Source organism: Numenius arquata, chromosome 33 (genome assembly GCF_964106895.1).
Source record: "Numenius arquata chromosome 33, bNumArq3.hap1.1, whole genome shotgun sequence".
Taxonomy (NCBI): Eukaryota; Metazoa; Chordata; class Aves; order Charadriiformes; family Scolopacidae; genus Numenius; species Numenius arquata.
In genome coordinates, this window is record NC_133608.1 from 21,416 (window position 1) to 32,343 (window position 10,928).

General features: G+C 65.4%; 3 protein-coding genes across 3 annotated transcripts; all 3 read right to left on the minus strand.

Annotated features, from left to right (window-relative positions):
* Window positions 1–75: 75 nt before the first annotated feature.
* P2RY11 (purinergic receptor P2Y11) lies at window positions 76–1,032 on the minus strand. The gene has a single exon (XM_074165127.1). The coding sequence runs from the start codon at window positions 1,030–1,032 to the stop codon at window positions 76–78; it is 957 nt and encodes a 318-aa protein (XP_074021228.1).
* A 1,253-nt stretch (window positions 1,033–2,285) lies between these two features.
* On the minus strand, window positions 2,286–7,662 carry PPAN (peter pan homolog). Its single transcript, XM_074165140.1, has 12 exons — window positions 7,597–7,662; window positions 6,498–6,668; window positions 6,239–6,340; window positions 5,861–5,911; window positions 5,554–5,724; window positions 4,864–4,940; window positions 4,654–4,761; window positions 4,447–4,570; window positions 4,268–4,346; window positions 4,046–4,175; window positions 2,941–3,098; window positions 2,286–2,734 (listed from the first exon to the last, which is right to left on the minus strand). The coding sequence occupies exons 1-12, from the start codon at window positions 7,612–7,614 to the stop codon at window positions 2,391–2,393; spliced, it is 1,533 nt and encodes a 510-aa protein (XP_074021241.1). The 5' UTR covers window positions 7,615–7,662; the 3' UTR covers window positions 2,286–2,390.
* Window positions 7,663–8,698: 1,036 nt separating this feature from the next.
* RDH8 (retinol dehydrogenase 8) lies at window positions 8,699–10,626 on the minus strand. The gene is made up of 6 exons (XM_074165156.1): window positions 10,521–10,626; window positions 9,734–9,895; window positions 9,476–9,655; window positions 9,281–9,374; window positions 9,011–9,194; window positions 8,699–8,923 (listed from the first exon to the last, which is right to left on the minus strand). Exons 1-6 carry the CDS (start codon window positions 10,624–10,626, stop codon window positions 8,699–8,701), a joined length of 951 nt encoding a protein of 316 aa, XP_074021257.1.
* Between the last annotated feature and the right edge of the window lie 302 nt (window positions 10,627–10,928).

Sequence of the window (10,928 nt, forward strand, 5' to 3'; positions counted from 1 at the left end):
CCGGGAGGGAAATGCGTCCCCAAGGGTTACGCCGAGCTTGTTACCAGCTGTGCCTTGGGCCACCCTGGGGGGCTCCTAGGTTGCCGACCGCAGCTCCACGTGCTCAGCCCCCTCCTCGGTGGTGGTGCCGGTGCCGGAGGCGGCACCGCAGCAGCTCTGCATGCTGTCGGCCAGGGCGGCGTAGAGCAGCGGGTGGAGGCAGATGTTGAGGTTAACGAGGATCTTACAGACCTGCGCGGTGGCGTGGATGGTTCTAGAAACGGCACAGTCCTCCTCGTCTGGTGGCAGCAAACGCCGCCCCAGGTTGAGGTTACGGAAAACGTGATAGGGCAAGTAGGAAAAGGCATAAAGAGCCACTCCCGCCCCCACCAGTATTCCCACTTTGCGTTTTTCCAGCTGGCTGAGGTGAGGATTACGGAAAACGGTGCGGATAATTGCGGCGTAGCAGAAGGTGGTGAGGAGGAAGGGCAGCCCGCAGCCCAGCCCGGCCAGCACCAGGCTGTAGGGATAAAAATCCCGCAGCCGCTGCGGGACCGCGCTCCCCAAACACTCGGTGATCCCCTCCGCTTCTTGCAGCTCCGCGAAATAAAGGGTGGGCGCCGAAAAAGCCCCGGCCAGTACCCAAATCACCGCGCTCAGCACCTTGGCGTGCCGTGGCTCTAACCTCCCGTGGATCCGCAGCGGGTAAACGATGCCGAGGTAGCGGTTGAGGCTGATGCAGGTGACGAAGAAGATGCCGCCGTAGAGGTTGCAGTTGAAAAGGAAGCGTTCCAGCTTGCAGAGCACAGGGCCGTAGCGCCAGTCCTTGGGGGGGTAGTAATAAGCCGCCAGGAAGGGTAGGGAGAGGGAGTGGAGCATCCCGCTGACGGCCAGGTGGAAAGAGTAGACGATGCCGCTGTGCCAGGAGCGCTCGCGGGCCACGAAACGGTAGACGGCGATGCCGTTCCCCACCAGCGCCAGCAGGAATTGCGCCACCAGCACCGGCCACAGCGACTCCTGGAAGCCGCTGAAGTTACCGCAGGGGGTGGCCATCTCCGGGGGTCTTCCTCCTGGTGTGTGTCCCCCCCCCCCCGCCCCGGCCCCGCTCTTTTGGGGTCCAAAAAGGGTGCAGTTTAGGTCGCGGGCAGCCAAGAGGCAGAGGCTAATGGCCGTGCCAGGAAGTGGTGGGGGTTGGTAAGCCCCGGCCGCCTCACGCTGGCACCGAGGAGGCGTTGTGGTCCCCAGGGTGGGGACAAAATACATCTGTGTCCCCCAGCCCTTCCCTGGCTCCCAGGGGGCAGGGGGGGTGTGCTGCCTGCAGCCCCTCCGCTCGCCTCGCTCACCCCGTCCTCCTCAGGGTCCGCGCTCACCTCGGTCCTCTCCCGTCTCTCCCTCTTTGGTGGCGATCACGGGGCCACCGCAGGGTCACATCCTGTCCCGTTTTTGGGGACAGTGTGGGCAAAAGGCTGGCAGTGGCATGTTGCAGGTGGGGAAGGGCAGTTCCTCTTCTGAAGGGCAGAGCCCAGAGCCTGGCAGCTGCCTCCTGCCCTGGGCACCAAAGGGGAAGGAGCTGGGGCAGGGGCCGCCCACAAGGGGCAGAGGGACCTTGTTACAGCCTGGGGGACCCCACTTTATCATGGAACAGGACCGTAAAGCCCCCCTCTGCCCTGGGCAGGGACACCTCCCACCAGACCAGGTCGCTCCAAGCCCCATCCAACCTTGGCCTTGAACCCCTCCAGGGATGGGGCAGCCACAGCTTCTCTGGGCAACCTGGGCCAGGCTCTCACCACCCTCAGAGGGAACAATTTCTCCCTAAATCTCCCCTTTTTACCTTAAAACCCTTCCCCCTCGTCCCATGGCTCCCCTCCCTCATCCCTGCTCCCTCCCCAGCTTTCCTGGAGCCCCTTTTAGGGACTGGAAGGGGCTCCAAGGTCTCCCCGGAGCCTTCTCTTCTCCAGGCTGAACCCCCCCAACTCTCTCAGCCTGTCCTCCCAGCAGAGGGGCTCCAGCCCTCCCAGCATCTCTGGGGCCTCCTCTGGCCCCGCTCCAACATTCTCCGTGTCCTTCTGATGGCCCCGGAGCTGGAGGCAGCTCTGGGTGGTGGGGGGGAACTCCCCAGAGTGGAGCACAGGGGCAGAATCCCCCCCTTCTCGCCCTGCTGGCCACGCTGCTGGGGATGCAGCCCAAGTTGCCAGGGGCTTTCTGGGCTTCTGTTGAGCTTCTCACCCCTCCACACCCCCAAGCCCTTCTCCTCAGGGCTGCTCCCCAGCCCAATTCTCCCCCCCAAACCCAGGACAGCCACGGGCGGTCGTTCCAAGCAGTGTATTGCACAGGAGCAGGAACGGGGGCGGGGGGAGGAGGGCATTTCCTCTTCCCCCCACAGTCTCGGCGCGTGGCTGGCAGCTGGTGCCTCAGCGTTTCCCCTTCTTGGCACGTCCGGGCCGACGGAAAATCATTTTCCCCTTTGTCAGCAGCTTCCCTCCTCGCCCCTTTGGTCTCGAGGAGCTGGGACCGCCCCCATCCCGGGCCGGGCGCTCGGTTTTTCGGTGCAGCTTTCGGCCGGTGGCCCCGGGCTTGCCCCCGCCGCGGTGCCGTGGGTCCCTCGGTGCCGGTTCTCCCTTCCGCCGCTTCCCCGGCGCCGTGGGGCGAGGGTTGGGGGCGGCGGGACGCTCCGTTTGGCTTTGCCGTCGTCGCTTCCGTAGCGGGGCAGCTCCTGAGGAGCTTCGCTTCCTCTTGGTGCGTTGGGGGAACAGATCTTGGCGGGGGGGGCGGAGAGAGAGAGAAAAAAAAAGGGGGTTCAGAGAAAAAGAGGTGATGGGGGTTCGGCGTTGGGGCTGACGGACGTGTCAGTGCGTTTACTTTGAACCAAAATCACAGAGAACTCAAGGTTTTTTTGCGTCATCAGCCACTGTCAGCGGGAGGAGGGGACGGTGGGGGGGGTTTGGTCCCCTCCAGACTCACCTTTGTCCGGCTCCTCGCCCACTTCCTGCCGATAATACTCGGCATCGCTCTCCTCCGACTCTTCGGCTGCGTCCTGCTGCTCCGGCGCACCGGGATCCTCGGCATCACTGTCACCATCCTGCTGCCGTTTCCTCCGGATCCCTGCCAGGCTCTTCTCCCTGCGGTGTCACCATCGTGTCACAGAATGATGTGGGGTTGGAAGGGACCTTCTGGAGATCGTCTCCTCCAACCCCCGGCCAGAGCAGGGTCACCCAGAGCAGGTCCCACAGGGTCCCATCCAGGGGGGGTTGGAATGTCTCCAGAGAAGGAGACTCCACCACCTCTCTGGGCAGCCTCTGCCAGGGCTCTGACACCCTCAAAGTCAAGAAGTTCCTCCTCATGTTGAGATGGAACTTCCCCTGTTCCAGTTTGTGCCCGTTCCCTCTTGTCCTGTCCCTGGGCACCACTGGAAAAAGACTGGCCCCATCCTCCTGACACCCACCCTTCAAGTATTTGGAGGCGTTGATCAGATCCCCCCTCAGTCTGCTCTTCTCCAGACTCAAAAGCCCCAGGTCCCTCAGCCTTTCCTCAGCAGAGAGATGCTCCAGGCCCCTCATCATCTTGGTAGCCCTTTGCTGGACCCTCTCCAGCAGTTCCCTGTCCTTCTGGAACTGGGGAGCCCAGAACTGGTCCCAGTGCTCCAGATGGGGCCTCCCCAGGGCAGGGCAGAGGGGGAGGATGACCTCCCTCCCTCCCTCCGCCTGCTGGTCACACTCTTCCTGATGCCCCCCAGGATGCCATTGGCCTCCTTGGCCACCAGGGCCCATTGCTGGCTCGTGGGCATCCTGTTGTCCCCCAGGACTCCCAGGTCTTTCTCCTCAGAGCTGCTCTCCAGCAGGTCACCCCCAACTTGTCCTGGTGCAGGGGGTTGTTCCTCCCCAGGGGCAAGACCCTACACTTTGCCCTTGTTGAACATCATGAGGTTCCTCTGCCCAACTCTCCAGCCTGTCCAGCTCTCGCTGGATGGTGGCCCAGCCTTCTGCTGTGGCAGCCACCCCTCACAGTGTCACCCTCTGCCAGATCAGTGCCGGAGCCGGAGCCTGAGCCCACCGGATCCCACCCTCACCTGTGAGCCTCCCGCTGCCGCCGCTTGCGCTCCACGTCCGCCTCCTGCTTCTGCCGCCGCTCCGCCTTCAGCTGCAGCCTCGCCTCCTTCCGCGCCAGGATCTCCTTCACCTCTGCCTCCATCTTATGGACTTAAAACAAGAGGGGGGGAAGGGGGTGAGAGGCCCCCGTCGGAGCCCCCGTGCCGGTGGATTTACCAGAGACGGTGTTTTCCGGCACTTACTGAAGCTGTGGTAGAGCACGTTGCCCTGCGCCAGGCCTTCCTCCACCTTGATGAGCTGCAGAGTCATGCGGGGGCCGATCTGCGGGAACCGGGGGGGGGGGGGGGATGCGTAGAGCCCCGGTCAGGCTCGATGGTATCCCCGGGACGATGGCAGCCGCGGCGTCACCGCCGTCACTGACCTCGGTGAGACGCACGGCGCTCTGCTGCGCTTTCATGTTGCCTCGGCCGGCGTACGCCTGCGGCAGCTCCAGGACGTTGTGGGTCCCGTCCTGCTCGGCCTCACTCTCCGACAGGTTTATGTCCCTGCCAAGGGACAGGAAAGCGTTTGGGGACAGGCTGGAAGGCGCCTCTGGGACCCTTGTCCCCCTGGGTGTCCCCTCACACACTTCACCAGCAGCTCGCTGATGTCTTCCAGGCGGCTCATGTTGGGGAACTTCTCCTGCAGCAGTTTCTTCACGGCTTTGTTCACACCAACGGGCACGACCTTCACGCTGCTGCGAGGAGGAGGAGGAGGAGGAGGAGGAGGAGGAGGAAGAGCTCAGTGCTGGGACACAGGGCGCAAGGCGTCCCCCCAAAATCAGGAGCACGACACTCACTAGTGCCTGAAATCGAGGAGCTGCGTCTCTGTGTTGTAGCTGATGAGCACGCACCTCTTGATGCTGTTGAGGTTGACCTGGGAAGAAGGAAGAGAGGAAGAGAGGAGAAGAGGAGGAGGAGAAGAGGAGGAGGAGGAGAAGAGGAGGGCTCACCAAAAGTTAAAGCCTGTTTTTAAGGGCATTATTCAAACATCTCTCAAACCCTGCCAGGCCTAGGGCATCTCCCACCTCTCCAGGAAGCCCGTCCCAGGGTTTTACCACCCTCTGGGTAAAGAAATGCTTCCTAAAATCCAGTCTGAACCTCCCCCGGTGCAGCTTTGAACCATTCCCACGTGTCCAGCACCCCCACATCCCTTCCCGCAGGGCGGCTTCTCCAGTCACTTCTCTCCCAGTTTATTCTTGTAAATACCCGGCGTTAGTCCCTCCTGTGCAGAACCCGGCATCCGGATTTATTTAATTTCATTTCATCCCATTAATCGTAGCCCAGTGCTCCAGTTTATCCCTCTGCAAAGCCTCTTGAGAGAGTCAACAGCACCTCCCAGTTGGGAATTCCAACGCCTGCACCCGGATCGTTGATAAATATATCGAGTGGAATTGAACCCCGAGGAGCACAGGAAGAGGTGGGATGGGTGCTGGGCGCCCCCCCGGCAGCGTTGGGAACACCCCCCCACCCCACCCAGTCTCGCTTACCCGGTGGACGTTGATGGAAGGGAACATGTTCTGGAACATACTGGCCATCAGCTTGACCTGGATCTGTTGGAGCCCGAAATTGCTGAGGACCAGGAGGGGGTGGTGGGTGAACTGCTGCTCGTGCATTCGGTGCCGCTTGAGGGACGACACCACGTCCTTGATCAGCGAGTACTGGAAAGGGGGGGACACACACACACACACAGACACACACACACATAACAGGAGGATGAGGAGGGGGCGAGACGCTGCCCTTCACGCCGGTAGGGAAGAGGCGGCGGGGAGGGGGGGCGCTCCTTCCATCACCCACCTGCATCACCTTGAACGTCAGCGTGGGGCCACCGGGCAGCCGGAAAAGCTTCTGGGGGGGACATGGATAACAAAACCAGTGCTCAGCGCCAGGGGAAGCCACCGACACTGGGATTGACCCCCCCTCGCCGGGCGCAGACGCATCAGTGCGTTTACTTTGCATAGAATCACAGCGTGAACTCAGGGGGATTTTGTCATCACCTGCGTCTGCAAACAAGGTGGAAACACCCCCCCTCCCTCCCCAAAAAAAGGCGCCGGCGCCCCAAGGGGGAGCACGGCCGCTGCGGGGGGGGCCCCCCCAAACCCCAGGAGTCGGAGGAGGGGGGGGGAAGGAAACCCAGAGGCTGTGGGGGGGTGGTGGGGTGGTGGTGCCACTCACAAAATTGATGCTGGAGGACGATTTGCTGAAGACCAAGAAATGTGTCACCCCCAGGGGCCCGGCCACGGCCACAAAATCCTTCAGGGAGTTGCTTTTCCGCACCTGCGGCACAAAACGGCCAACCCTTGAGACAACCCCCCCTCCTCCCCCCAGTGCCAAAATCACCTCCCCGGTTACGAAATCCCCGATTTAGGCTGAGGACAGGGCGGGATTTGTGTGTGCGTGTGTGTGTGTCCCCCCCCCCTCGCCCCTCGCTCACCTTGAGGGCTCTGGCGGTGTAGGGCTCCATCACCTTCCTCACGTCGGTGATGAGCTGCCGCACGTTCTTGCCGACGCGGCCGCGGTGGAAGACGAAGGAGTGGGGGACGGTGCCGAATTCCTGCTGGGCATGTTGCAGCGCCGCCGCCCGCTCCTTCTTCTGGTTCTTGGTCTTTTTTTTGGGGGGGGGGGGGAGGGGGCGGAATTAGAGGGGGGGAGGAGGGGCGACGAATGGTCAGGGACCACCGGGTGGTCCTCGGTGGGGAGAGGGGGAATAACCCCCTCCTGATTCTTTCCTGCCCCCTGGGAGGGCCTGATCCCCGGGATAAAAGGGCCCCTCATCTCCTCCAGCCCCCCCCCCACCGGGAGGACCCAAGCCCCCGATCCCCGATACAACCAGGCCCCCCGTCCCCTCTTCCCCCCACCACTGGGAGGGCCCAAGCCCCCGGTGCCCAGGATAGCCGGGCCTCCCGTCCCCTCCAGCCCCCCCGGGGGGGCCCGATCCCTAGTACAGCCGGTCTCTCCCAGCCCCTTTAGCCCCCCGGGAGGACCCAAGCCCCCGATCCCCGATACAACCAGGCCCCCCGTCCCCTCTTCCCCCCACCACTGGGAGGGCCCAAGCTCCCAATGCCCAGTATAACCGGGCCTCCTGTCCCCTCCAGCCCCCCCGGGGGGGCCCGATCCCTAGTACATCCGGCCCCAACATCCCTTCTCTCTCCCCCCCGGGGGGGCCCGATCCCCGGTACCGCTGGCTCCCTCCAGCCCCCGCGGGGGGGGCCGATCCCTAGTACAGCCGGTCTCTCCCAGCCGCTTTAGCCCCCCGGAAGGGCCCAAGCCCCTGATCCCCGGTACAGCCGGCCCCCCCATCCCCTCCTGCCCCCCAGGAGGACCCGATCCCCGGTACTGCTGGGTCCCTCCAGCCCCCCGGGAGGGCCCAAGCCCCCGATCCTCGGTACAGCCGGTGTCGTCCCCCCCCATCCCCTCCTGCCCCCCGCGGCGAGGGCCCGATCCCCGGGGGATCCAGGAAGCCGCCACGCTCCGAGGACGCCCCGACTCCAACTCTCCCCGCCCCCTGTCCCCGGCTCCCCCCGGGCCCGTACTTTGCTCGGCCGCCCCATCCTGCCGTCTCCGCCGCCACCATGTGGCCACGGCCACTTCCGGTGCGCATCCTCCCGCCCGCTCCGGCTACTTCCGATACGTCACTTCCGGCTGGTCCCTGCCCGCCGCTCCCCGTAGCGTCGCCCCGCGTTCCGCCAGCCGTTGCCATGGTTACGCGGCCTCTTCCCTCTCCCCCGGTGTCCCGCCGTTCCGCTCCCCCTCCCCGCTACCCGTCCCGGGCCTGCAGCACCGGGGCGACCCATCCCCACCCCGGCCCGGCTCCCGCCATGGGGGAGGAGGCCTGAAGGGCCGGGGCCGACTCTACCCACCCCACCCCGGCCCGGCCCAGCGAACCCCCGGCCCCGCCGTCCCGTCTCGCCGCCGGTGCGAAGGTCAGTGCGAGGGGGCGGCTGTGGGATGTGAAGTCACAGACTTTAATGGACCCCCCCCCCAGAATCCCCCGCCCCCGGGCTCATCAACACCCCCAGAGGCCTCCTCCGGGCTCCACAGGTCCTCCAGGGGCCCCCCAGGTCCTCCAGAGACCCTCTCTGGGCTCCCCAGGTCCCCAAGAGACCCCTCATGTCCCCCAGAGCCCCTCTCTGGGCTTTTCAGGTCCCCCGGAGCCCCTCTCTCCGGACTTCCCAGGTACCACAGAGGCTCTTCAGGTCTCCCAGAGCCCCCCCAGGTCCCCCAGAGCCCCCCTGGGCTCCCCAGGTCTCCCAGAGCCACACTCCAGACTCCCCAGAGCCCCCCCAGACCCTCTTCCCAGGCTCCCCAACACCCCCAGGTACCCCAGAATCCCCCAGGTTTCCCCAACCCCAGCTCCTCACCCCACAACTTCCCCTAACACCCCCCTAAGACCCCCCCCAACCACTCCCCAAGGCTCCCCTTCCCTCCTCCCCATCCAGCAAAGGGCTCAGCCCCACCGGGGACATCATCCTGCTGGGAGAGCACCCCCCTCTCCGGCTCTGAGACCCCAGGGGACTCATCCAGCCGGTGCCGTCCGTGTGTCCTGCTGTGGGCAATGGCGGGGGGCGCAGAGCCGCAGCTGTAAACCCTTCCCCACCATGGAGGGACCGAGCCCCCCACCCTGGGGTGCCCCGCTCAGACCGGGGTGACCCTCCGTCGGAAGCAGCCGCAGGTGAGGCACCGCAGGGCGGCCATGCTGAGGTGGAAGAGGGTGCCATAGTTGAAGAGCAGGCGGTAGTAGGTCCTCACGGACAGGTCCCCCGAGGGATCCGCGTACTTGAGGGCCACCAAGGGGGTGTAGAGGCGGTTGGTTTGCGTGCGGAAAGCCGGGCGCCTGGCTCCGATCACGTTCACGATGGCCTGCAAGTGGAGAACGGAGGGGCTCAGGGCCGGCGTGGGGCCAGGAACGGCCCCCCAGAAGCCAATTCACTTCTCCCAGCCCCACACCTCGGCCACAGCGGCGGGGCTCTGCCCCAGCGTGGTGAAGATCTCATGGGAAGCCGGCAGGTAGACGTCCTTGAAATACCGTACGGTAGCCGGGTCGGTGCCGGGGAATTCGGAGCGTGAAACCTCCTCCATCAGCTTCAGCTCGAAATCCGTGTTCACGGGGCCCGGTTCCACCATGGAGACGCTGCGGGGCCGGGGTGGGTGTTTGGGGTGGGTGTCCAGCGCCACCCTTGGGCCCTTGGGGGTCCCCCAACGCCCCCTCACACTCACAAGACGTTGAACTGCAGCAGCTGCACGGCCAAGCTCTCACAGAATCCCTCCACGGCGAACTTGGAGGCGGCGTAGACGTCGTTGAAGACGATCCCTGCGGACGGAGAGGGGCTGAGCTCGGTGAGACGCCCCCTGGAGCGAGACCCCCCCGCACATTGGGGCCCCCCCACACATCGGGGAGCCCCCCAGCCTCACCCTGAAGCCCCATGACGCTGCTGATGACCACGATGTGCCCGCTCTGCCGCCGCTTCATGTCGGGGAGGACGGCCTTGATCATCCTCACCGCCCCGAAGAAGTTGGTCTCGAAGATGCGCTTCATCTCCTCCACGCTGATGCTCTCCACGGGACCCACGTGCCCCACGCCGGCGTTATTCACTGTGGCAAGACGAGGGGGGGAGGCTCAGAGACCCCCTCCGGACCTCCGTGTGGTGCCCCACCCACCATCCCGCTCACCCAGCACGTCCACGCGGCCCCCGGGGATGCTCTCCATGCATTCCGCCACCGAGCTGTCGCTGCAGACATCCAGGCGTTGGATGCTCAGCGTCTTCCCCAGCGCCGCTCCCGCCGCCTGCTCCAACTTCTCTTTCTTCCTCAGGTCCCGCATGGTGGCGATGACTGCGGGGAGCCCCAGCCCCGGTCAGGGGGACCCCAGATGCCAGCCAAGGTCGAAGGGTCAAGCCGGGAGCACGTTCCTTAAGCTGCTTTGGTAACACGGCCTTTAATCCCCCTCCCGGGACTAATCCCCAGCCCTGGCGTGGGGTCGGTGGTGGGGCAGTGGGAGTTGTGGGGACACACACACACACGCGTGTGTGTGTGACAGTGAGCGGCACAGGGACGAGGGTGGCGTGTGGGGACCACACGCGTGTGTGTGTGCCCAGCCGGGTGGGAGCGTGCAGCCGGTTACATGCGTGTGCGCCCGCAGCTGTGCGCTGCTCATGCCATCCCTGTGCCCCGTGGGGCTGCCCCACGTCCCCAGCTCCGCTCCACCTGGCAGGGTGGTGGGTGGAGGGCACAGGGATGCCTGGGCGCGCTGAGGAGGGGGTCTGCGAGCTTGGGGGGGGCTGTAAGGAGAAAGAGGTTCCAGGGGTGGATGGATGGGGGGAGCACGGAGCGGTGGGACCCCCAAATCCCGCACCCTCCCCATCCCGCTGCCCCATCCCGGAGGGCTCCCGTCCCCTCCTCGCCGGGACGGACGTGGAGCCGTGGGTCAGCGTGGAAGGGTCCCCTCCCCGCTCCTCACCCTGGTAGCGCTGCTGGGGGTCCTGCGCCAACCTGACGGCGACGGCGAGGCCGATGCCGGAGGAGCAGCCGGTGACGAGGACGGTGCGGGGCGCGGGGGTGGCCATGGCTGCTCTGGCCTCAGGTCCAAAGGCTCTTATGAGATCAGGACCCGGCGTCACGTGGGAGCAGGATCAACCTCCCTGGGGGCAGCCCTGGAGAGGGCACGGGGGTCCCCCGGACCGTGACCACCTCCCTTGCCCACCACGGCAGCCCTCAGGGACCCCCCCGGGCAGGGCACGTGGGATGGGGACAGGCTGGTGGCCCCGTAGCCACTATGGGCTCGTCGGGGACCTGTCACGGGGGTGCCTGGGGGAGCTGGGTGGCTGAGGGTTGGGGAGGGGGCTGCGTTGCCCCCACAGCCCGGGGT

Bases quoted from the DNA above. Each gene is read 5' to 3' on its own strand.
- P2RY11 (XM_074165127.1), bottom strand. From the start codon at position 1,032: ATGGCCACCCCCTGCGGTAACTTCAGCGGCTTCCAGGAGTCGCTGTGG.
- PPAN (XM_074165140.1), bottom strand. The intron at 4,176-4,267 runs GTAAGTGCCGGA...TCTTGTTTTAAG, and splicing joins CGTGCTCTACCACAGCTTCA to TCCATAAGATGGAGGCAGAG. The intron at 2,735-2,940 runs GTGAGTCTGGAG...CCCCCCGCCAAG, and splicing joins GGGCGAGGAGCCGGACAAAG to ATCTGTTCCCCCAACGCACC.
- RDH8 (XM_074165156.1), bottom strand. From the start codon at position 10,626: ATGGCCACCCCCGCGCCCCGCACCGTCCTCGTCACCGGCTGCTCCTCC. The intron at 9,896-10,520 runs GTGAGGAGCGGG...GGCTCCCCGCAG, and splicing joins CCCCCAGCAGCGCTACCAGG to TCATCGCCACCATGCGGGAC. The intron at 8,924-9,010 runs GTGTGGGGCTGG...CTCCACTTGCAG, and splicing joins GCCCCGCCGCTGTGGCCGAG to GCCATCGTGAACGTGATCGG.